Source organism: Rattus norvegicus, chromosome X (assembly GCF_036323735.1).
Source record: "Rattus norvegicus strain BN/NHsdMcwi chromosome X, GRCr8, whole genome shotgun sequence".
NCBI lineage: Eukaryota > Metazoa > Chordata > Mammalia > Rodentia > Muridae > Rattus > Rattus norvegicus.
Window position 1 is genome coordinate 15,267,349 of NC_086039.1, and position 24,195 is coordinate 15,291,543.

General features: G+C 40.6%; 1 protein-coding gene across 18 annotated transcripts in view; it reads left to right on the forward strand.

Annotated features, from left to right (window-relative positions):
* The window catches only part of Rpgr (retinitis pigmentosa GTPase regulator), a 60,044-nt gene that overhangs the window by 28,388 nt on the left and 7,461 nt on the right, over positions 1-24,195 (forward strand). For 5 of the 18 annotated variants that reach the window (XM_008773082.4, XM_039099935.2, XM_063280166.1 and 2 more), the window contains exons 12-15: positions 7,186-7,283; positions 11,558-11,623; positions 12,932-13,783; positions 23,758-23,970. In XM_008773082.4, coding sequence (XP_008771304.1) covers positions 7,186-7,283; positions 11,558-11,623; positions 12,932-13,783; positions 23,758-23,970 — 1,229 coding nt within the window. Of the gene's footprint in view, positions 1-7,185; positions 7,284-11,557; positions 11,624-12,931; positions 23,200-23,757; positions 23,972-24,195 lie in introns of those variants that run through there. The other 13 variants (XM_063280170.1, XM_063280168.1, XM_008773083.4 and 10 more) reach the window with 3 other exon arrangements.

Consider the following 24,195-nt stretch of genomic DNA (forward strand, 5'->3'; position numbering starts at 1 on the left):
ATTTATAATAGCCAGAAGCTGGAAAGAACCCAGATGCCCTTCAACAGAGGAATGGATACAGAAAATGTGGTACATCTACACAATGGAATATTACTCAGCTATCAAAAACAACGAGTTTATGAAATTCATAGGCAAATGGTTGGAACTGGAAAATATCATCCTGAGTGAGCTAACCCAATCACAGAAAGACATACATGGTATGCACTCACTGATAAGTGGCTATTAGCCCAAATGCTTGAATTACCCTAAATGCCTAGAACAAATGAAACTCAAGACAGATGATCAAAATGTGAATGGTTCACTCCTTCTTTAAAAGGGGAACAAGAATACCCTTGGCAGGGAAGAGAGAGGCAAAGATTAAAACAGAGACTGAAGGAACACCCATTCAGAGTCTGCCCCACATGTGGCCCATGCATATACAGCCATCCAATTAGACAAGATGGATGAAGCAAAGAAGTGCAGACCGACAGGAGCCGGATGTAGATCGCTCCTGAGAGACACAGCCAGAATACAGCAAATACAGAGGCGAATACCAGCAGCAAACCACTGAACTGAGAATAGGACCCCCGTTGAAGGAATCAGGGAAAGAACTGGAAGAGCTTGAAGGGTCTCGAGACCCCATATGTACAACAATGCTAAGCAACCAGAGCTTCCAGGGACTAAGCCACTACCTAAAGACTATACATGGACTGACCCTGGATTCTGACCTCATAGGTAGCAATGAATATCCTAGTAAGAGCACCAGTGGAAGGGGAAGCCCTGGGTCATGCTAAGACTGAACCCCCAGTGAACTAGACTGTTGGGGGGAGGGGGACAATGGGGGGAGGGTGGGGAGGGGAACACCGATAAGAAAGGGGAGGGGGGAGGGGGATGTTTGCCCGGAAACTGGGAAAGGGAATAACACTCGAAATGTATATAAGAAATACTCAAGTTAATAATAAAAAAAAATATAGAAGACCATAAAAAAAAAGAAATCTCCTAATATTATCGTGGGAGATACAATGTGTACTTTGAGCTTTAGTAAGGTTTCTTTTTTTTCTTTTATTTTTTATTAACTTGAGTATTTCTTATTTACATTTCGAGTGTTATTCCCTTTCCCGGTTTCCGGGCAAACATCCCCCTAATCCCTCCCCCTCCCCTTCTTTATGGGTGTTCCCCTCCCCATCCTCCCCCCCATTACCGCCGTCCCCCCAACAATCTAGTTCACTGGGGGTTCAGTCTTAGCAGGACCCAGGGCTTCCCCTTCCACTGGTGCTCTTACTAGGATTCAACTGGAGGTCAACATGTAGAAGAATGCAGATCGATCCATGCTTATCACCCTGTACAAAGCTTAAGTCCAAGTGGATCAAGGACCTCCACATCAATCCAGATACACTCAAACTAATAGAAGAAAAATTAGGGCAGCATCTGGAACACATGGGCACTGGAGAAAATTTCCTGAACAAAACACCAATGGCTTATGCTCTAAGATCAAAAATCGACAAATGGGATCTCATAAAACTGCAAAGCTTCTGTAAGGCAAAGGACACTGTGGTTAGGACAAAACGGCAACCAACAGATTGGGAAAAGATCTTTACCAATCCTACAACTGATAGAGGCCTTATATCCAAAATATACAAAGAACTCAAGAAGTTAGACCGCAGGGAAACAAATAACCCTATTAAAAAATGGGGTTCAGAGCTAAACAAAGAATTCACAGCTGAGGAATGCCGAATGGCTGAGAAACACCTAAAGAAATGTTCAACATCTTTAGTCATAAGGGAAATGCAAATCAAAACAACCCTGAGATTTCACCTCCCACCAGTGAGAATGGCTAAGATCAAAAACTCAGGTGACAGCAGATGCTGGTGAGGATGTGGAGAAAGAGGAACACTCCTCCATTGTTGGTGGGATTGCAGACTGGTACAACCATTCTGGAAATCAGTCTGGAGGTTCCTCAGAAAGTTGGACATTGAACTGCCTGAGGATCCAGCTATACCTCTCTTGGGCATATACCCAAAAGATGCCCCAACATATAACAAAGACACGTGCTCCACTATGTTCATCGCAGCCTTATTTATAGTAGCCAGAAGCTGGAAAGAACCCAGATGCCCTTCAACAGAGGAATGGATACAGAAAATGGGGTACATCTACACAATGGAATATTACTCAGCTATCAAAAACAATGACTTTATGAAATTCGTAGGCAAATCCTGAGTGAGGTAACCCAATCACAGAAAAACACACGTGGTATGCACTCATTGATAAGTGGCTATTAACCCAAATGCTTGAATTACCCTAGATGCCTAAAACAAATGAAGCTCAAGACGGATGATCAAAATGTGAATGCTTCACTCCTTCTTTAAAAGGGGAACAAGAATGCCCTTGGCAGGGAATAGAGAGGCAAAGATTAAAATAGACACAGAAGGAACACCCATTCAGAGCCTGCCCCACATGTGGCCCATACATATACAGCCACCCAATTAGACAAGATTGATGAAGCAAAGAAGTGCAAGCCGACAGGAGCCGGATGTAGATCTCTCCTGAGAGACACAGCCAGAATACAGCAAATACAGAGGCTAATGCCAGCAGTAAACCACTGAACTGAGAATAGGACCCCCGTTGAAGGAATCAGAGAAAGAACTGGAAGAGCTCGAAGGGGCTCGAGACCCCCTATGAACAACAATGCCAAGCAACCAGAGCTTCCAGGGACTAAGCCACTACCTAAAGAGTATACATGAACTGACCCTGGACTCTGACCTCATAGGTAGTAATGAATATCCTAGTAAGGTTTCTTTTATGAATGTAGGTGCCCTTGCTTTTGGATCATAGCTATTTAGGATTGAGAATTCATCTTGGTGGATTTTTCCTTTGATGAATATCAGTTGTCCTTCCTTATCTTTTTTAATGACTTTTGGTTGAAAGTCAATTTTATTTGATATTAGAACGGCAACTCCAGCTTGTTTCTTCAGGCAATTTGCTTGGAAAGTTGTTTTCCAGACATTTACTCTGAGGTAGTGTCATTCTTTGTCTCTGAGGTGTGTTTCCTGCATGCAGCAAAATGCTGGGTTCTCTTTACGTATCCAGTCTGTTAGCCTTTGTCTTTTTATTGGGGAACTGAGTCCGTTGATGTTGAGAGATATTAAGGAATAGTGATTGTCACTTCCTGTTATTTTCTTTGTTAGAGGTGAAATTATGTTTGTTGTCTCTCTTTTGGTTTCGTTGCAAGGAAATTATATTCTTGCTTTCTGTATGGTGTAGTTGAGCACTTGGTCTTTAGGTCCTCTGCTACACGGAATCAGATACCCTTTTCTAGCAGACCCCCCCTACCCCATGTGTCTCTGTCTCTGTGTGTGTCTCTGTGTGTCTGTCTCTCTCTCACTCACACACACACAGTAAGAGTAATAAAATCTTTTTGAAAGTTTCAGATATTAAGGGCAGCCATGCAGACCTTATCCTTAATAAACATAAGAAACTTAAAAAAAATCCTCAAGATGTTAACTTTATCACCTTATTGCCTTGGTATTAATCAAAGTGAGTGATTCAGTTTGACTTAATGAAAAGTGCAGACGGGGCCAGATGGAATTGAGATGGGAACTAGACACCAAAGGAGTTAATGAAGCTTTCTTCCTTCTCATTGTCATAGGGTGTATTAGTTAGGGTTTTTCTGCTGTGAACAGACACCATGACCAAGGCAAGTCTTATAGAGGACAAAATATATTTGGGGCTGGCTTCTAGGTTCAGTCCCTTATCATCAAGGTGGGAGCCTGGCATCTTCTAGGCAGGCATGGTGCAGTCAAAACTGAGAATTATACACTTTCATCTGAAGGCAACTAGTGGAAGACTGGCTACCAGGCAGGTAGGACTAGGGTCTTAAAGCTGATGCTCACAGTGACATACCTACTGCAACAAGGACACACTTCCAACTAGTGCCACTCCCTGGGCCAGGGCCAAGAATATACAAACCATCACATTCCATTCCCTGGCCCCCAGAGGCTTGTTCAAACATGATTCTATGGGGGCCATACCCAAACATAGCATAATGCAAAATACATGTACTCCAACTTCAAAAGTCCCCAGTCTATAGCAATCTCAACAATGTTAAAAGTCCAAAGTGTAGTCTCTTCTGAGATTCATCCAATCACTTAACTGTAATCCTCAAAGCAAGACAGGAAAGCAGCTGGGCAAACTCCAAACTCTGCATCTCCATGGCTGATGTCAAACGGTCTTCAGATCTCCAACTCCTCTTCCATCATTGACTACAACAAGCTTCTTTCTCCTGGGCTGTTTCCACTTCCTATTAGCAGCTATCCTTAGCAGATAGCTCATGGCTCTGGCATCTTGAACATCTCCAAGGCAACTTCAATGTTAAAATCCACACATGATCTTCTAGGCTCCTCTGAAGGGCTGGCATCACTTCTTTATCTCTGCCCTCTGTAGCACTCTAAGCTCAGGTTGATCCACTCCACTACTGCTGCTGTTCTTGGTCATCATCACAAAATACTGGCATCCCCAATAATTTGGGGTCTTCCACTACAACTAGGCTTCACCAGTAGCTTCTTATAGGCTCTCTTCATGGTGCCAAGTCTCAACTCCTTTGCATGACTCATTCAGTCCTGGGCCATCAATTGCAACTGAGGCCTTCCATGGCCTCTCACAGTGCTGACCCTGAGCTTCTCTTCATGAGCCCTTCACGTCTTTAAATCCAGGATCACCAGTGACTCTTACACATTACCAAGTACAGCTGCAGTACAGGTACAACCTTGGCTTTCTCTGGAACAGCTTCTCTGTGCTTTCAGAAAACACTTCCCAGAAGATTTCACCTCAGAGATGCTGGATTCTTCTTACTCACCACTAATTTCTTAGCACCAGCTGACCAGCCTCAATTGTCCCAGGAGTCCTTCCTATTTTTTCACTCTAAAGCCAGAGCCACATGGCTGAAGCTGAAGCTGCCTCGTTCTGCTGCTTGAAGGAGCTAGGACACGGCCCCTTCTTTCTATTACATTGTTGCTGGCTTCCTCTATTCTGACTCCACTGCCTAAGTTTGGGCATCATGGAAGTTGCCCTGTACATTGACCTTGAACTCAGAGATGTGCATGCCTGGCTCCTGATATTAAAGGTGTGGAACGCTATGCCAGGATCTAAACTTAGATGGTTAGGATCTTGCCCCAAAGTCCCAATCCCTTAATTTGCTATATCCTTGAACACAGGATTCAGTTCCACTTTACTTCCTGGTACCCCTTCAATACTCAAAGCATATATTGTATATTTTTTCCTTTCTCAGCTTGTTATACTTGTTTAATGGTACTTAACCAGACAACAGTCTCTGCTGGACTTTTTGAGACTTCTTTGTCAATGCAATTAATATAAATCTCTTTACCTTAGCTTCAGGTAGACTCTTCAGACAAGGGCATAAAGTAGCCACATTCATCAGCAAAATACCACAAAAACAGTCACTAGGCCACATAGTGAAGTTCTCCACTGAAATCTCTTGGGCCAGGTCTCCACAGTTGAAATCACTCACAGCAACACAGTCTTCCATATTCATAGTAGGTTAGCTCATTAAGCCCAACTTAAAACATTCCATGGCTTTTCAAATCCTAATTAACCAAATCCACATTCTTCTAATCAAAAACATGGTCAGGCCTATCACATCAATACCCTACTCCTCATAGCACCTTCTATATTAGTCAGGGTCTTACTGCAGTGAACAGACACCATGACCAAGGCCAGACTTGTAATGGACAACATATATTTGGGGCTGGCTTACAGTTTCAGAGGTTCAGTCTATAATCATCAAAATGGGAGCATGGCAGCATCTAGGCAGGCATGGTGCAGGCAGAGCCGAGAGTTCTACATCTTGTTCTGAAGGCTGCTAGCAGAATACTGACTTCCAGACAGCTAGGATGAAGGTGTCAAAGCCCACACCCACAGTGATACACCTACTCCAGCAAGGCCACACCTTCTAATAGTACCACTTCCTGGGCTGAGCATATACAAACCATAACATGAGTTAGCCCAGCATGGGCTAAAATATATGCTTCTGATACATGGGAAATCTTCAACATAAGCTACTTTCTTGTAGGTCTCTCTCTGCAGCTTTGCTTTATTAGTTTTTTGTTCTCTTCCCTTTTGCCCTATATCTCCACCTCCCTCATGCAAGTGAAATCTTTGCTTATTCCCAATATCTATACGTGATTTCTTTCTTCACCCACTATCCTATGTTCTACATCCCTCATAGAATATGAGTTCATTAAGTATTAACAGTTACATTACTACTTCATGAACACACACACACACACACACACACACACACCACTCCATCTCTTTTATACCTTAAATATCTTATTCAATTGAAAGGATTTAAAAGGGAGCAATGCGTGTGTACTGACATTTTTATTGGAAATTTCATCAGGAAGCACTCCATAGATGGTCAGGTGATCAGAAAGGGCATAGCGGCAAATGGACAAAGGTGTAAATTTCAAAAAGAGCTAATTGTTTTCAAAGTAACTTATTATTTGACACAACTTCTGAGAGTCAGGAATTCAGGAGGAGCTTGGCTGAATGCTTCATACTCAGGCTTTTTCTGGACTTGTGCTGTTAGATGATGGGAGTATCTGGAAGCTTGACTGGACTTCTGACTCACTCATGTGGCCATTTAGCAAGGCATTTCACAAACTTACTATATAGACTTCTTTTTAGAAATGCCCACAATATGGCTTCTTCCAGAGCAAGGATTCACTAAGAGAAAAATAAGCACACATATGTGACCAAGAAATTATACTGATGTCACGGTTAGTGTCCACTTTACTTGATTGATCATATATATGGAACTCAACCCTATATCTTATGCATGGAAAACTATACTGAGGAAAGAATACCATGGACATGTGGGTCACTGGGACTCTCTTAAGGCTAGCTGGCAGGACTTGATATAGCTAAACTGAGAAGTCTTTATTCCGAAGGAATAGTGTTTGTCCTTATAAATGAAATTGTTGCTACATAGTTGACAACAAAGTAATTAAACTTTAAATATGAGATTTGAGAATGCGCTACTACTATGAATGTTCTGTTCATCTCCAACCACAAAACTAAAGGGCCTTGCCTACAGTTACACCCCATGATATATAGAGAACGAAGTTTTGTTCATTTGCTTTTCTCATTTCTGTTAAGATCTGAGTTTGATCTTTCCTTTTACTCATTCAGATTATTTTGAAGATAAAATGAACAAAGAGACAGAGACAGAAAATTCTTCAGCAGTGGATTTAGAAAACTTTGGTGAAACCATTGATATCTTAAATATGGTAATTATTTCGTGGCTATTAAGATATGAGTTATGTGAATTTTAATTCCTTGTGTGAACTGGTGTATATATACTTTTTATATTCCTTTATATGTAAAAAGCTGATAGTTACTATTTAATATAGTACATATTAATATTAGTGAGGTTCACTGTGACCTTTGATCATGTGTACCCTCCCTTTCACCCTCTCTCCCTACCTACTCTAATTCCTTTCTGCTAGCCTCCATTTCCTTCATTTAACAGTCTCTGAATGGACTCTAGCCAGTCTGAGCATGGCAAACATGGCCTTGCCCTTCTCCCCCATTCCCTCTGCCTTGCTAAAAACAGTTGGATTAAATTCCTAAAGCCAAGGTCTATTCTCTTATTTAGCTACTTCTTCCTAAGCAATGAAAAGCCCCTCTGGTGGCTACCTTAATTAACCTGCCCAATTCATCATCCTAACACAGCTTTCTCCTTGTACCTTTAAAGCCTGCCCTTTTCTTGTGTGCCACATGTGTCTCCTCTATTCAGAGTCAGTCCTTTGTCTCCCAGGACAAATACCCTTCCTCCCTCTCCCTTGTTCCCTTCCCCTTCTCCCTCATCCTCTACCTCCTGTCTTTGACTCTTATTCCTTGTCCTTTGTCTCTCTGCAGCAAATAAATCTCCTTTGTGCTGAGAACGTGGTCTTGGGGTCCTGAGACAATACTGATCCCTTTACCCTCCCTTGAATTTAGTGATTTGATGGTCACTGAAAACTATAATTTAGCCTCCATGTTTTTATGTAATGGATATAGTTTTCCCTGCTATTGATTTTTATTTTTTTCTCTTTTATTCCATATGGTCTGATAAGATGTCAGACATTAAAATGTTTTTGAATTTTATACAGGTCTATTTTAGAATAAGTACTGTAAATGGATGTCAAGAAATGTGCATTCTATGTCTTTTAAAGTATGTTAAATCTACTTGATCTAGAATGTAATTTTTCAGTAACAATACTCTTTTGACTGTTTCCTTGGATAAGAATGCACTATTGAACTCACCATGATTATTGTAGTGGAGCCAATTTTATTAAAAAAATTGATTGCTTCAGTATTTGGTGTGTGTGTGTGTGTGTGTGTGTGTGTGTGTGTGTGTGTGTGTGTGTGTGTAAAATGTCTTTTTGATGAATTTTTCCATTGATCAATATGTGGTGACAGTCTCAGTTTCTCATGTTGGGTTTCGGTATTTTTCATTAGCTATTATTATTATGTGCAGATTCACTTTGAAATAAATTTCCATTCCTTTCAGTTCTCTCTATGTTTTGTTGATGCAAGGTTTGTTGTTTGCATAAAGCATGTTGCTCATTATTTTGTTAAATCAAGTCACACAATTGGTGTCTGTTAATTGGTAAACTGACACTACTTACATTTGGGTTACTATTGAAAAGTGTGTATATGTTGCTGATTTATTTCCAAAAAAGAAAGAAGTCAGTTAATTTCTTCCTGTTGTAGACTGTCTTTCTCTCATCCTAGAAGTGGTGGTTAACTATACTGATAATATTTCTCATATGTATGCCTAGTCCTATAGCAAGACAAATGTATTATTTTTCGAGCTTTCATGGTTGTGTTCGCCAATTTTAGTCTTCTAGGTAAAACATTACCTTGTTTTCTGAGATGCTTACATGGCTTACATTAGTACATACTTATGATTTTGAAGGACAACCCTGCTAGGAGTCTTAGGGTTACTACTGCTGTGATGAAACACCATGACAAAAGTAACTTGGGAAGGAAAGGGTTTTTATTTCACATTTCACTTACAGTTCTGTATATCAGTTCATCATCAAAAGCAGTAAGGGCAGGGCACTGGAGGCAGGAGCTGATGCAGAGGCCATGGAGAAGTGCAGCTGCTTACTGGCTTCCTCCCCTGGCCTGCTTAGCCTGCTTTTTTTGTAGAACCAAGGATCATTAGCCACACTGGACTAGGCCCTCCCACATCAATTACTAATTGAGAAAATGTCCTACAGGCTTGATTATAGTCTGATCTTATGGGGACATTTTCTTAATGGGGGTTCCCTTTTCTCAGATGACTTTAGCTTATGTCAAGTTGACATGAAACTAGCCAACACACAAGCTGTTGCAATTTCGATTGGCAATTATTTTTCTATTAATTAAATGAATTATCATTCCATTCTCCTTAGTCTTTAGATCCTGCTGATAAATCTTATCTTATTCTAATTGATTTGCCTTTAACTGTAACTGAGTGCCTTTCTCATAGCTTATTTGCTGTTGGTTGATTTTGAGGTGAGGGTCTCATTCTGTAGCCATTTTGTCTGAGAATTCACTCTAGTCAAGTTTGCCCTTTAACTTATGATGGCTTAAAGGCCACAGCCTTTATGTTTTTATATTGAGGTCCCCACATTTGTTGGAGTGGATGTGTCTTACACTACTATATGAGATCTTCCTTAGTAAGCACCCTTTCCTTATGGTATAACCTAAGGTCTCAGTTTATTGTTAGTGCTGATTTCAATTGCAATTGAGCTTCCTAGGATAAAGTGCTTATAGGATATTTAGCAGTGATCAGTTTTTGACCTGATGTGTGTACAATGTCAGTCTGGTAAACCTACTTCTCTCTGTATATTCACATGAGGCTATCATACAGAATCTTACACAACTCTGCTTCTCTAGCTTCTGACAGTTGGGTTCTAAAGATTCCTGTTTTCAAGGAAAGCTCTTTCCTTCCCACCCAACATTGTATTCTAGTTCCCTACTGCACAGAATTCTCAGGGGACATTGTGTCAGCATGTCTTCTTCCTGGCCAACTAATACTTACTGAGCTAATGCAGTATTGCTTACTAACTGTTGGGGAGGCCTGAGCAAACATGTATTCATTACATGTAGAGAACTAACAGAAGAAAGGAACAGTACTACGAGAGTGCAACTTGGTGGCCCAATGAATTTATTATGGGTTACTTACAGGAATCTGGATGAGGAGTTAAGTACAAATGTATAGATGATTTTAAGGTCCTCTATGAAAATGCTATTACTGAAAAATCCCATCCGTGTGTGTGTGTGTGTGTGTGATGCTGCCCAACAATTGCGTCTCTGGAACTCCCTTGCTAACGTGAAGGTGACTCAGCAGGCCAGAGAGCCTCCTCTAACCAGTAGTCCTTACTGTTTATGTAACCTGGAAGGAGGGACTGGGGGAATCTCATAAGTTTCACTGACTACTTGAGAGTTGTGATTTCTTTCCTTTCTAAGTCTTAATGAGCTTCTCTTCAAGGTGGAATGCTTTGATTAGAAGGAAATGGCTACACAACATGACTGCAAAGATAGGAAAATATAGGAGGCTTTTATTGCCAGAGCCATTGATCTTAGTAAACCACCACACGATAGCTCTCCAGTTGCAGCACCTAGGAATAATCTTGGACATATGGAGAAGTTCTCCAGAGAGAGCTTTCTGTGCTGATTTTAAGTCTCCTGTCTGTCTAGACTGTGTCTTCCCCAGCCCACGAGAGTAATTTCTTATAGTTCTGAAGGTGAGTGATGAATGGTAATTAGTGCCAGAGCTGAAAGGAAGCCAAATGTAAGCTCACAGACTCAGAAAGACACAGAGCACATTGCTTCCTCTCATGCATGGACTCCTGACTGCAAAGAAAAAGATGACATGAAAGTAGCATAGGACCCTTTAGGGGCAATGGCATGAGAACGTGGTAGAAGGATGTGTGTGGCTGAAGCACACACTATGCATGCATGAGAATGCCATGATGAGACATAGTTCTTGTTGAATCAGGAATAGTTGTATCTTTTTACATCTAGGCCTATAAAGAGTGAAACCAGAAATCTGTTAGCATATGCCAGGCATTTCCATGTCCCTGAGTTCCAAAGTTGGCCCGAGTGGAGTTCACCAGGGCATTTTATCTTTCCCTGTTACCCTCCCAGGGTGCCCCCTCCCAGCCAACTGCCATGTGAGTATTCTTTGAGACACCTCTTTGCTCACACTTCTATTCCTGGACTCCATCTCTAAGAATCTGTCACTACAGTATTACATTCTGCCACCCACCTTTCTTCAGTTCATCCACCTAATGAACTAGGAAAGGCTCCTCTTTTGCTTCTAATATTGAAAAGTTGGAAGGCACCAGCTTGCTTTAGTCTCTATCTTGCATATTAAGTCTATTTGTGATGTTCTAAGTAGCGTTTCTCTCCTCATATCATAAGTATGGCAGTGTGGATAGATTATATTAATGCCTGAGTTTCATTACATTCATTATTCATTTGTAGTTTTCCATTTATCTAGAAGATATATTTTTATTTATTTCAGACACATATGATGACCACGAGTTCCAATGAGAAGTCATTAGATTTTTCACCAATTCAAAAACAGCAGGTATAACACACATAGCTGTTATTGTTGTTATATTACTATTATTATTGTGGGTAAGATTGGTTTTAATTATTTCTTTGAAAACTTTTTGGAAAGAAGACAAAAAGGTAAACATTCACTTACATTGAAATTTAAGAGACAAGATTGCACTGTAGATGACTCCTATTTGGTTTCTTTTATTGGTGGCTATTTCCTCAAAGAATTTCACTGCTGGAATTGGCTCTTCCAGTTCTTTACCTACCCTATGATGATGATCTTTTTCAACTAGGCAATAGATAGTCATCTTAACTCTTACTTTGGGGAAGAGGCTAATATTTATCAGAATGGATCTCTGAATTTGGTTGTGAGTGACTTTGCATGAGTCGCTATGCCGACTTATCTGGATACTATACACATGTTGCTAGCTCTAAAACTTTATGTTTTTTGTTTTTTGTTTTTGTTTTTTAGTGTTAACTAGTTGACGATCATTTTGTAGTAATTGAATTTGATGTTATTTATCAAGGAAGGTTTAGCAAATAAACAGGATTAAAATGAAAGTTGCAAGTTAGTAAGAGGCTGTAAATGGGTAAGAAGAGATTTTAGTTAGTAACAATGTTAGTAGCAGAAAAGAAAATCCAAAGAACAAAAACAAGTCTGTGGTTGCCACAACCTTAGAGAAAGGAGATCTGCTCTGCAGGCAGCATTTTTGCTTTTAATAACTTTAGGGGCCAAAGAACTAAAGCTATGAGGTGTTTGGTAGTTACTAAGGTAAAGCAGTTGACTGTGATATTTGACCTTGGAGATTATATAATTTCTATTTGCTACTGCCTTTGCTACCTCCGTAGTCTAAACATTCTTAAAGAGAATGGAATGTAGAAATGGAAATCCCCTTTCTAAAAACTGATGTATCGTCCATATTTCACAGACCACTTTTTTTTCCTTTTTCTTTTTTTTTTTTCTTTTTTTTTTTTTCGGAGCTGGGGACCGAACCCAGGGCCTTGCGTTTGCTAGGCAAGCGCTCTACCACTGAGCTAAATCCCCAACCCCCACAGACCACTTTTATATTAGATTCTGTCAGGCCTACTTTAGTGAGTAAAAAAGATTGTATTTGTTATACTACTTCTGAATATTAGCTTGTTAATTCATAACTCCTATTTTTAAGAATTTATTTGGTGAATACTAATGAAGCAGTAGATGCAGCATGTTTCCCAGTTTGTAAAGTTTGACTTAATGAGCCTTAAGTACATGTGAGCTTGTAGATGCCAATGTAAAATATCTGTGATGCCTTTGTCAACTAATAATAGTATGATGGTTACTTCAAAAACTTTACAGAATCAAGACACGGTTGAGAAAGTGGTGGAAAGTACACCGTACACTGAAAATGAGGATAGTTATGAATATGAAGAGATGTCAAAAATAAAAGAAGGGACAGTGTACAAACAATATTTAGCAAAAGGGATCTTCATGATACGAGCACCTGAGATTCTGGGAACATTTTCAGATGAGGAAGGGGGTAATAGCCTAGACCAGGAGGAGCTGCAGGCCTTCACCGGTGTAAAAAGTGAGCAAGTGGGAAAGGAACGTGATGAAGAAATAGACTCTGAGAAGAAAACTCAGGCGATGGAAATGGCAGATTTGAAAAAGGTTAGAGAAAGTCAAGAGAACTCAAAATCAGATACGTTTTTTGATGACTTACCAGATAAAGACATGAATTCTGAGAGTGAAGACAATAAAGATATTGCTGAGGAAAGGAAAAGCAGTGAACAGAATATGGTCTTTGACAGTGAAACAGAGTTGGTGGAAGAGCCAGACAGTTACATGGAGTGCAAAAAGCACAGCGAGCAGGACAGTGCTGAGGAGTCGGAGCAGCACAAGCTGGTAGAATCTAGTATCGAAGAGAAAGATGACGACGAAGTGGAGACTGAGCACTACTTATGGTACAGCAGGAAGTGTGCTGAGCAGGCAACCGAGAATGAACTCAGAGCAAACAGATTTCTCCCAAAGTACGATCTTAAGCATGACCACTTGTCAGGGATACCCGAGGAGCAGGAGGGAGCAGAGGATGCGGAAGGAAGCGTAGTAGTGGAGCAAGAGGTACAGGCACAAGAGGAAAATATGGAACTGGAAGGAGACAGAGAGGAAGCAAAGGCAGAAGCCCTGTCAGATGTCATTACAGAAAAAGAGGTGAGTGAAAGTGAGGGAGAGTCAGTGGGCGACAGTGGGTCTGAGGGTGAAAGGGGTCAAATCCGTGAGAAGGGTAGTTTAGGAGTACAGCAGTGGCAAAGGGTACAGGAAAAGCAAGAAAGGAGGAAAGGTAAGGGTAAACAAAGTCACATCCTGGATATGGAAGGGAAGGGAGAGGATGAAGGATGGGAGAAAGGGGGTGAGGGAGGAGAGAAAATGGAGAGGAATGAAGGAAACCGAGAGGAAAGAAACCAAGAGATGGAAGAAAGAGAAGCAGGGGATGAAGGAAGTGAAAAAGAAGACGAAGAGAAGGAGGAGGAGGAGGAGGGAGAGGAGGAGGAGGAGGAAGAAAATCCAGAAGAGAAGGGAGAAGAAGGACAGGAAGAGGGAGAAGGCACATCAGAGGAGCAAAGTAGGGAGGAGGAAGGAGATAGGCAAGAGAAAGAAGGGGGAAGGGAGGAGAAGGAAGGGCAAGAAGATGAGAAAGAAAGAGAGGAGCTAGAACGGGAGGAGGAAATAGAGGAAGGGGAGGAAGAGGGGGAAGGAGAGGAAGAAGGGGGAGAAGAGGAAGAGGGGGAGGAAGAGGAAGAGGGGGGAGGAGAGGAAGCAGGAGGAGAGGAAGAGGGGGGAGGAGAGGAAGAGGAGGAAGGAGAGGAAGAAGGGGGAGAAGAGGAAGAGGGGGAGGGAGAGGAAGAGGGGGAGGGAGAGGAAGAGGGGGGAGGAGAGGAAGAGGAGGAAGGAGAGGAAGAAGGGGGAGAAGAGGAAGAGGGGGAGGGAGAGGAAGAGGGGGAGGGAGAGGAAGAGGGGGGAGGAGAGGAAGAGGAGGAAGGAGAGGAAGAAGGGGGAGAAGAGGAAGAGGGGGAGGGAGAGGAAGAGGGGGATGGAGAGGAAGAGGGGGGAGGAGAGGGAGAGGGGGGAGGAGAGGGAGAGGGGGGAGGAGAGGAAGAAGGGGGAGGAGAAGAAGAGTGGGAGGGAGAGGAAGAGGGGCAAGGAGAGGAAGAGGGGGAGGGAGAGGAAGAGGGGCAGGGAGAGGAAGAGGGGGAGGGAGAGGAAGAGGGGGAGGGAGAGGAAGAGGGGGAGGGAGAAGAAGAGGGGCAGGGAGAGGAAGAGGGGGAGGAAGAGGGGGAGGGAGAGGAAGAGGGGGAGGGAGAAGAAGAAAAAGAGAAAGGGGAGGAAGAGGAAGTGGAAGACGATGGGGCAGATGATGGAGAAGAGCTAGAAGACAAGGAGGGAGAAGGTACAGAGGAAGAAGATGAGGAAGAGGGACAAGAGGGGGAAGAAAGAGAAAAGCGTGGACGTTGTGAGGACCATGTGGAGGAAGAAGGGGAATACAAGGAGGCAATTGGAAAAGTGGCTGAAAATCAAAGACGGGAAGACAGAAAACAGTCCCCAAAAGTGAGTAAAATTAACAGGTCTAACAGGTCTATGAAATATGGCAGACACGGCACATACCCAGAAAAGTCCATTACTAACCCAGAGAGACGGGGGAAAGAGCAGACACCTAAAATGCCAATGGAGTCCAAACAACTTTTAGAGAATGGGCTCCCAGATTCCAAAAGATTCTGGAATGATGTTTTACCGCTTTATTTGGAATTGAAGTAACAGACTCAATTCGACCTGATTATGACCAGGGTTGTCATTTGTGTGCCTAATGCATAATAGGTGTGCTCATTACATCTTATTAAACTGATCCATTACTATGGTACTTTATATGTGGTTAAAACACAGACAACTGATGACATTTGTACTAAGGTGTCAAAGGCAACAGGAGACAGTGTTAAGTCTTGATTTCCTGCTAAACTCATATCTTATGTTCTGCCCCCAAATTACTAATTCCTAACTAAAAAAATATCATTAAAAGGCCCTTTGTTATACTTAACATTGTATATTGCTCATTAATAACAAGCTTATATGCCGAAGCCTACTATAAGTACTATGTCTATAAAATCCAGTCTCTTTAAGAACAGTACAGATGTTTCAGGGTTATCAAACTTCTGATTTCTAATAGATATTTTAGTACCCCTTTTCAGTCTCTATGACCTAAAATATTTTTTGTAAGAAGTGATGATAACTTAAAACTAAGGTGAGAAATTCATATTTTAAGAAATGACATTTGTAATTTTTTGTACCCTTTGATAAAAATCTATAAAGTGACAGCTATGCTCAGGTCTTAGAGGTATACTGCTATGATCTTTTGAGATTGCTGCCTAGGCACCTGACAGGATAGCTTATGAATGAGTAACCTGAACATATAATAGAGGGGCTCGGAGAAGCTCAGTCGTCCCAAGAACGACTCATTTGTCTGCTCTTAAAAGTGATAACTTCAGGGGTTGGGGATTTAGCTCAGTGGTAGAGCGCTTGCCTAGCAAGCGCAAAGCCCTGGGTTCGGTCCCCAGCTCTGGAAAAAAGAAAAAAAAAAGAAAAAAAAGAAAAAAAGTGATAACTTCAATGTCTCCTGTCCTCTGTAACATTGACGACTTTAAACTCAACCGATTTCTGTACTAACTCTGTTGTCAGACCTTCATTCTCCTTGTGTGTTCTGTGGCCTCAATGGATTTTCACTGACTTCTGTAATTCTCTTTGTCTGTTACTTATCAGAATGCTTCAAGTAAAATAAAGATTAAATGTATACACTCAGGATTGTTTGTGGAGGAAAAACTGTCTAAATTAGCTAGTGAATTTCTAAAAGTCTCATTTGATTAGTTTTATATAATGTAGCTATTTTGCTTGTGTATTCTTAACTTTTTTTCCAATTGATTTTCTCTCTCAGCTTGCTCCATACCTTCACTGTAAATGTTGTGTAGTTGAACTCCATACCTTTGATTCTCTAATTATGAGCATGAGATAGACAGGAATCAAATGAAGTAGCATTTCCTGAGAGCAGTCTGTAAATTAGAACTTGCTACGGAGGTAGCAGGTAGCATCCCTAAATAATGGGCTACATTGATTTGACACTGCAGTCCTTGGCCAAAGTCTACCATATTTATTATTTGTAGAGTAGAATTAGTCATATGCTAAGGTGTATGTACCAAAAGTGATTAGTAATAGTTTTGAAATGATTAAATAAAAGGGCTGGCAGGTTTATAAGAGAATGCCAGGGAAATAAGAATCTCAACTTCCTCTTATTCATATCAAAGGTGGGGTCGGGAGGGCATTGGTTTTCCATGAAGAGAATCAGCCAGGAGTACTGAAGGTATGTTCTAAAAGTACACCTGTTTCACTGTTTCACTGATAGAGAGAGCCACTTTCAAGCAGCATTTCTCACCTGTTTCATTACATTTCCCTGCTCCGAAACGTGCGGTTCCCGAAGTAATGGTTCCTACAAGATACGGTCAAAAGAGCATTTATATAGTCATTTTGCCTCCAGGCCCTACTGACAACTTGTACTTTCAAGGTGTTATCAAGAATCACCAGCATCTTTGTCTTTGTAAATGTCTGCTTTGGTTTTTCTTTGTTTTTGTTTGTTTGTTTTAAGAAACATACAGAATTAGGATGTAAGACCTAAGGAATTCCATAGGAGCAGCATTGTTAGAGATGTGTCACACCATAATTCCTGCTATCCCTATTCCTCAGTTTAAAACAGAAGCCTTAAGTTTAGTCACAGGAATCACCTAGTCTTCAAGCAGTTAGATGGAAGGGAGCAGTAGCCCTAAACAAAGCACGCTGCCCTTCTCTGCCCAGTGTACCGCTAACACTTAGTAAATCATGCATTGTGGCAGGCCTAATGCACTCTAAAGTTTATGGATAGGAGTTTGTTGGTGGTTAGCAATACATTGAGACGGGTATAAAAGAATACACACTCTCATAAGTAGAGGTTATCATTATACTTGTATAACCCTCATTGTTAGAGAAAAGAAACAAGTAAAGGATAAGACAACTTGGCCCCTCCTGCCTTGGCAGCTGCTTACATAGACCTCAAGAGTTTGCTCCTCCTTGTTTGTTTTTCAGATAGGGTCTCTCGCAGCCTAGGCTTGCTTAGAAAGTACTTGGCTTACTATGTAGCCAAGGATGACCTTGAACTTTGAGCCTCCTGTTGCTACCTTGCCGGTGCTGGGATTACAGGCATGGTAAATCTGCTAGCTGTTCGAGCGCTTGCTTTATTTCACTGATCATTACTGGGGTAAATGTGAGGCGTTATCTCTGTAGAATCCCTTGAGTTACAGTTTCCTAATGTGGACTCTGGCACAAAGGGGCTTTCAGGTAAGCTGCAAAGAATTTCTGCAGAGCATCTCCGGCTGTTCAACAACAGCCCTCAAGGTGAGTAATGCTAAAGTGTGTTTTGGTTGATAATGATTGATTGTAGACATTAGTTTACATGCATGTGTGCTCTCTCCAACCAATGTATCGTAAGGGAAGGTGCTGTCATCTTTTTCCTCATTCTTTTCATTGTGAAAATTCAATGTCCTATGGCATGATTAGCTCTTAACATATAGCTTAATATCTGGTACATCCAGTATTTATGTATCTGGCCTCTCAAAGGCCATCCTGAAGTCAGATAGACCTTAAGAAGGAAGTCAGGTGTTAATCCACCTCCCACAATCCACTTTTTCTCTGTCTTAACTATCAGGAGGACTAAAAGTGGTTCTCCAAAGAACACTTGGTGCTTCTGCCAGGACTATTTCTTTTCTGTTTTTTAAACCTTTTTTTTTCTTTTTAATTATATGCCTAACTTAACAATGCTATTTGTTTTTCTACCTGTATATATTTAGCCAAAGCTGCACTAAGATGATACTTGAGCTTCAAAATACATGTATACCTTGATTTTAAAAAGAGACTAATTAAAGAGACGAAAAAATTGTGTCTTAGATATGCAAGACATAAGCTATGACCCCTGATTTCAGAGGACCCTAGAAGCCAACAGGAAATTCATTAGTACAGTAGTGTGTGTTAGCAGAGTGACTTTTGAATCTTGTTAAGTAGAACTTAACCAGCAAAGGACTTTATATACTCATACAGAATGTTACAGGAAAAAGAATATATTGACTACACTTGAAGGTTTGTAAGGCTCTTCTGGTGGTGATATGAAAATGATTTGAAGCAGGCAGGAGTAAATTCAGTAGACCAGGTAAAGAATGAACTGGACATGGGATAGGACATGGGATGAAGACATGGGCTTGTGTATCAGAGAGTTTGGGGGTAGTCAGGACAAAGATGTAGTTGGGAGGGAAGGGGAAGGTGAAAGCTTTCTTTTTTTCTGTTAAACTCTGTATATTATTACTGTTTACAATAGAAAATTAAATGTGAAGATCTTGGTCTGATATACATTGCTTTTCTCTCAGGTTACATACAAAGCTTGTATTGAAGAACCGAGGTTCCCTCTGTTGTTGTCTTTTAAAAGACCAGAAGTTAGTAAGAAAAAACTGACCAGATAACATAAGAGGAAGATGTGCTGCAGCGGAAGGATGAAAGCTTTCTTTTTTCTGGCCTAGAAAACTGAGTAGAAACAGTGCTGTTCACAGTGACTGAAAATAAGGGAAGAGGAGCAGTCTGGGAGACCGTTCTGCATTTGCTAGCTTCCAGTGGTCTCCAGGAGATGTTCAGTGTGAGGGCCGGCAGATGTGCCTGGAGCTCAGGAAAGGTCGCTGGGGATCAGTAGCTTGTCCATGTACTTAGCTGGTCTAGTGAAAGCATCTCTTCTGTGAATAGAACTTTTCAGGCAGGATCCATGGGAAAAGTCAGGGAGTGGTTAGATGTGGCTCTTCTCAACTTGTGGGTCATAACCCCTTTGAGGGTCACATATCAGGTATCTGTATAACACATATTTACCTTATGATTCACAACAAGAGCAAAATTGTGGTTATGAAATAGCAGTGAGACGGTTTTATAGCTGGGAGGCCACCAGCACATGAGGACTGTGTTAAAGGGGCTCAGCGTTGGGAAGGCTGAGAGGCACTGGGTTAGGGTAAAAGAGCAGTAAGGAAGTTGATGAATGGAACTTGTAGAAAATGTGAGAGGTATATTCTAAGGAAAATGCTACCCAAGCTAAGAAGGGGTTTCAAGGAAGGATTGATGGCAGCAAAGGAACATCTTGGGGGTGGCCTGATGGAAGCCTAGAGCCAACACTGAGAGTGACAAAAGCAGCAGAGCTCCAAGGAGTTTGCCTTGCACAAAATCAGAGTCTGAACTGCATTTTACATTCTGAAAATTACCAGACAACTGCTGGCATGCTTCTTGGATTAGGAAGGGAGATGTACAATGCAGGGACTTGCATACTTTCGATAAAACTCCCTGAGTAAATTTGCAGTTCATACAAACAGTGACATGAGACCAGGATGTTCTTGTTGGGAATGTAGGAAATAAAATATTCTGCAGTGTTTGAAACATCAGTGCATAGGGAAAACATGGCTCTTCTGATCTCCAAATTACTTGGACAGATTTGGGGAAGACCAGAGTCATGGTAGTCCGACAATCCTGGGAAAGAGCTTTAATTTTAATATTTAAGGCACGGAGAAATGGATCGCACTCAGATGGCTAGCCTAAAATATATGACCACAAAAAGAAAAGCAATGAGAATGGTAGAGAACAAATATAAAACTGAGAATAAAAATGCCAGTCACCCCAATGTACAGTTCCCTGAATATTGCATTCACACTTGTAGTCTTGCTTCTCAAACTGGAATGTATATGTAGTTACAGTAAAGGTTAGGAATGAAATAGCGAATCATGCATAAAAGAAAAAAGACTTTTTAAATAAAGTGGTATCATAAGAAGATAAAAATGCAGAGATCAAACTGGCAGCTTGTAGGCATTCTCTAGACTGTACACTTTATTGTTGCTTCCTGTGCAAATGAGTTAATTGAAATTGTTTGTCAGTATTGAAATATAAGCAGAACATACATATATATATACACATATATATATGTATATATATAATGAGTGGGATCAATTTCTTTGTGCTTTAAACACAAAATTATAGATAGATAGATAGATAGATAGATAGATAGATAGATTTGTTTTGTTTTCAAATAAAATAAAATAAAGCAGACCAAATTATTTTTTAAAATAAAGCCCTATAAAGCAAGTTAGTAAAAAATAGTTAATCAATTAAACTAAGTATTTGATTTGGCTCACTGTCTGAAGTCCACTTTATAGCAACAGTGAGATGTTAATGATACTTGTGAGAACACACCATATTAAACACTGGCAACAATGAAAAGCCAACTCTACTGTGAACAATTAGATACTTTTCTTCAAGATTTGATTTATGTTAAGCATTAAATTACCCAATGGTGAGCTAAAAAAAATTCAATCTTTAATTTCATTTCAAAAATTCTTTAGTTGCATTCCAAAAACTCTGTTGTATGCTAGTATATTAAAAGCTTTAAAAGAAACTATGCAATTTTGCCTAAAATGTTTAAAATTCTTGTTTACAGAATCACGTGGTGTTTTTTGACATTTTAATAATCACATTTCTCTCTTCCCCTTCCTTCCTGCAAACCTTCCCATACACTACTCCTTGCCCCCTTTCAATGAGCTTCCATTTTCATTAATTGTTATTATATGCTTATATGTATATATATATATGTATATGTATATGCATATATATTCCTAAATATAATCCACCCAATCTGTCTAATATTAACTTATATATATATATATGATTTCAGGACTGACCATTCAGTATTGGGTAACCAGTTTCCGTACACTTCCATTGGGAAGACTGTCTCCCACTTTGGGCATGCCTCAAGTTCTTTGTGTGGGATTGAGCCCTTGTTAGCTTTTTTCTGTCCTCTTTGGAATGTCTATTGGTATCTTTATCTAGCTCATGTTTAGGCTGTCATGTTAGTGAGACTTTATGGGTGTCACTTCTCATACTACTAAGAGATACAATCTCAAAGCAAAGTCCCTGATCCTCTGGCTCTTAGGTGTTTTTTTTTTTTTCTCAATCTTGGTAGATAACTCTTTTTTTGATATATTTTTTTCTTGGATATTTTTTATTTACATTTCAAATGTTATTCCCTTTCCCGGTTTCCCGGACATCCAGACATAATTCGCCTATCCCAGCCTTCCCCCGTTCTTCTATAAGGGTGTTCCCCCTCCCCAACCACCCCCGCTTCCTACCCCCAACAATCCTCTTTTCCAAAATGTTCCCCGAGCCTTAGGTGTGAGAGTGTATTACAGATGTGTCAGTTGGAACTGGACTCCACAACCCTGGATTTTGTGTGTGTGTTTTGACTGTGAGTGTATTTGTGTGTATTTTGTAATGGTCTCCATCTGTTGCAAAGAGAAGTTTACTTGATAAATGGTGAGGACTACATGTACCTGTGGGTATAAAGACAAATGTCTATATTGTTATTAGTTACTGTGTTAGTTTAGTAAAGTAGTAGTTATTGGTTCTCCAGTATCTATGACTTCACTAGCACTGAGTACTTGGCTAAGTTTTCAGTACCAGGCATGGCTTCCCCCTGTTGAACAGGTCTTAAGTTCTTCCTATACCACCCTTGGGGTGTGGTGCCATGCGGATCACTGTTGTGGTTCATAGGCCCCATAGCTGGGTAGGAGTATTGGTTTCACTCTTGCATAGTGCCTTCTGGTACAACGGAAGCTCAACCTCATTGAGGGGACATTCAAGTTAGTTCCATCACAGAAGCCTCTATGCCTTGTTTCCGAAGTGCATGGGGGACTTAAATCTTCTACCTCTGGGAGGCAACCAGAGGAAACACCAAGAACTGTAAAGTTTTGGGAGTCCCTTGGATATCTTGACCAACAACTCAAAGGAGGGCTTTTCCTATCTGGAATTGGGATTTTTGTTAGCTAATCTTTGACACTCAAAGGGGCATTTTTAGCCGCAATGACAAATTTTCATTTAATCTCTATTCGTATATTTATTTATACACGAAATTGCATGTATTATAGATTCTTTTAGATAGTTACTAGTATGACTTTTTCCAGACAATCAACCTCTTCTTTCCTTATGTATTTACCTCCCTAGTAAACCTTCTCTTGGGGGCCTCAGCAATGCTGAGCACTAAATTCTAGGGCTCCCCAGGCCTAAAGCATTAGTTCAAGGTTCCCTGTCTTTAACAGTCACTATGGTCCCATGGCTGTTTCTGGTAGGCACAGGGCAGCCTTCTTGACTCTCCTAGCAACCAGGGTAGTAATCTAGAATAAGGATTTTTGAAGTGAGTGGGTCTTTTGACAAACTGAACCATCACAAGGAACATTGCTATCCCTCATAAGACATACAAATTGTGTTGAGCCAAAGCAAAGACCAGAGCTCACTGTGGTGTGTGACCGATGAATTGATGGTCTAGTTGGGTTTGTCAGGCCCATTCACTTCTTCACCATGGTTCTAACACAGGACATGTACTTGAACATTCCAGACTATCATTTTAAGAATGTACTGAAACTTTACCTTTTCTTTTTATAAAATGCCAGTATTCTGCCACTATCTCCTAAATTCTCTCAGTTTTAAAGGTAAGCGTTTTCTGTGGTTTATAGTACTTATCCAGATGGAGTTTTGCGATTTTAAATGTTCTTAGGTTCAAAGTGCTACAGTTTAAATGTCTTTTAGTAAGAAATACCATATTTAATAGCATTTACATGTGTTCTTTATCTTTTTTTTCTGGGTTAAAAATAGTTATAAGTGAATTGTAAAGTTTGGGGGAGAACTCTAAATCTCTATCTTTTAGAAAATGAACACAGTACATAGATATATTATATTCCCACGATATTATATTACCATGCTATAAGGAAGAAACTTCTTAATTTCTTTGAAGCTTAAGATCACTCTTTGGAGAGAGCCAAGAAAATGTACTAACAGATTTTGAGGAACACTAGGCATTGCCACACAGTAGCAGGCACATACAGAATAGTAGTCATGAAATCTTTAGTGATGTAGTATCTTCATGGTCAGCATAGGTTATATGGTATTTTACGTCTTTTGCAACACCCAACTTATATCTATTGTATTTTTTAAAAGAATGCATTTGTTCATTAAAAAGAGAAAATCTTTTGTGATCACTTTTGTCATAGATTCCTCAACTTTCAGAAAGTGTGAAACCAGAAGCAGAAGGCATGGATGAGCAAATTAGTGTCCCAAATGTAGAAGACACTGTAGAAGAAGAAGGGAAGAAAGAAAAGGAGACTGTAGAAGAAGGAAGTCTACCTGAGGATGCCCTTCCTGAAACAGAAGGCTCCGAAACTGTCGTTCCTGCTGATGAGAAGCCAGCTGAGATGGTTAAAGAGGTATGATGCCAAGGCTCTGTCCTGAGGTGGCACCGAAGAAGAGGGGAGGGTACACTGTAGCCTCCTATGGGAGCACTTACGTCTATGTACTGCTTTATCGGAAGCTGAAGGCAGCCTTGTATCTCACAAGGGTAAAAAAGACAAAGCTGGATATCTGTCTTTGAAATGCTTAAGGTTAGAAGTTGGAAACCGAATGCTGGTGACAGAAATGATGCATTGTGTGCA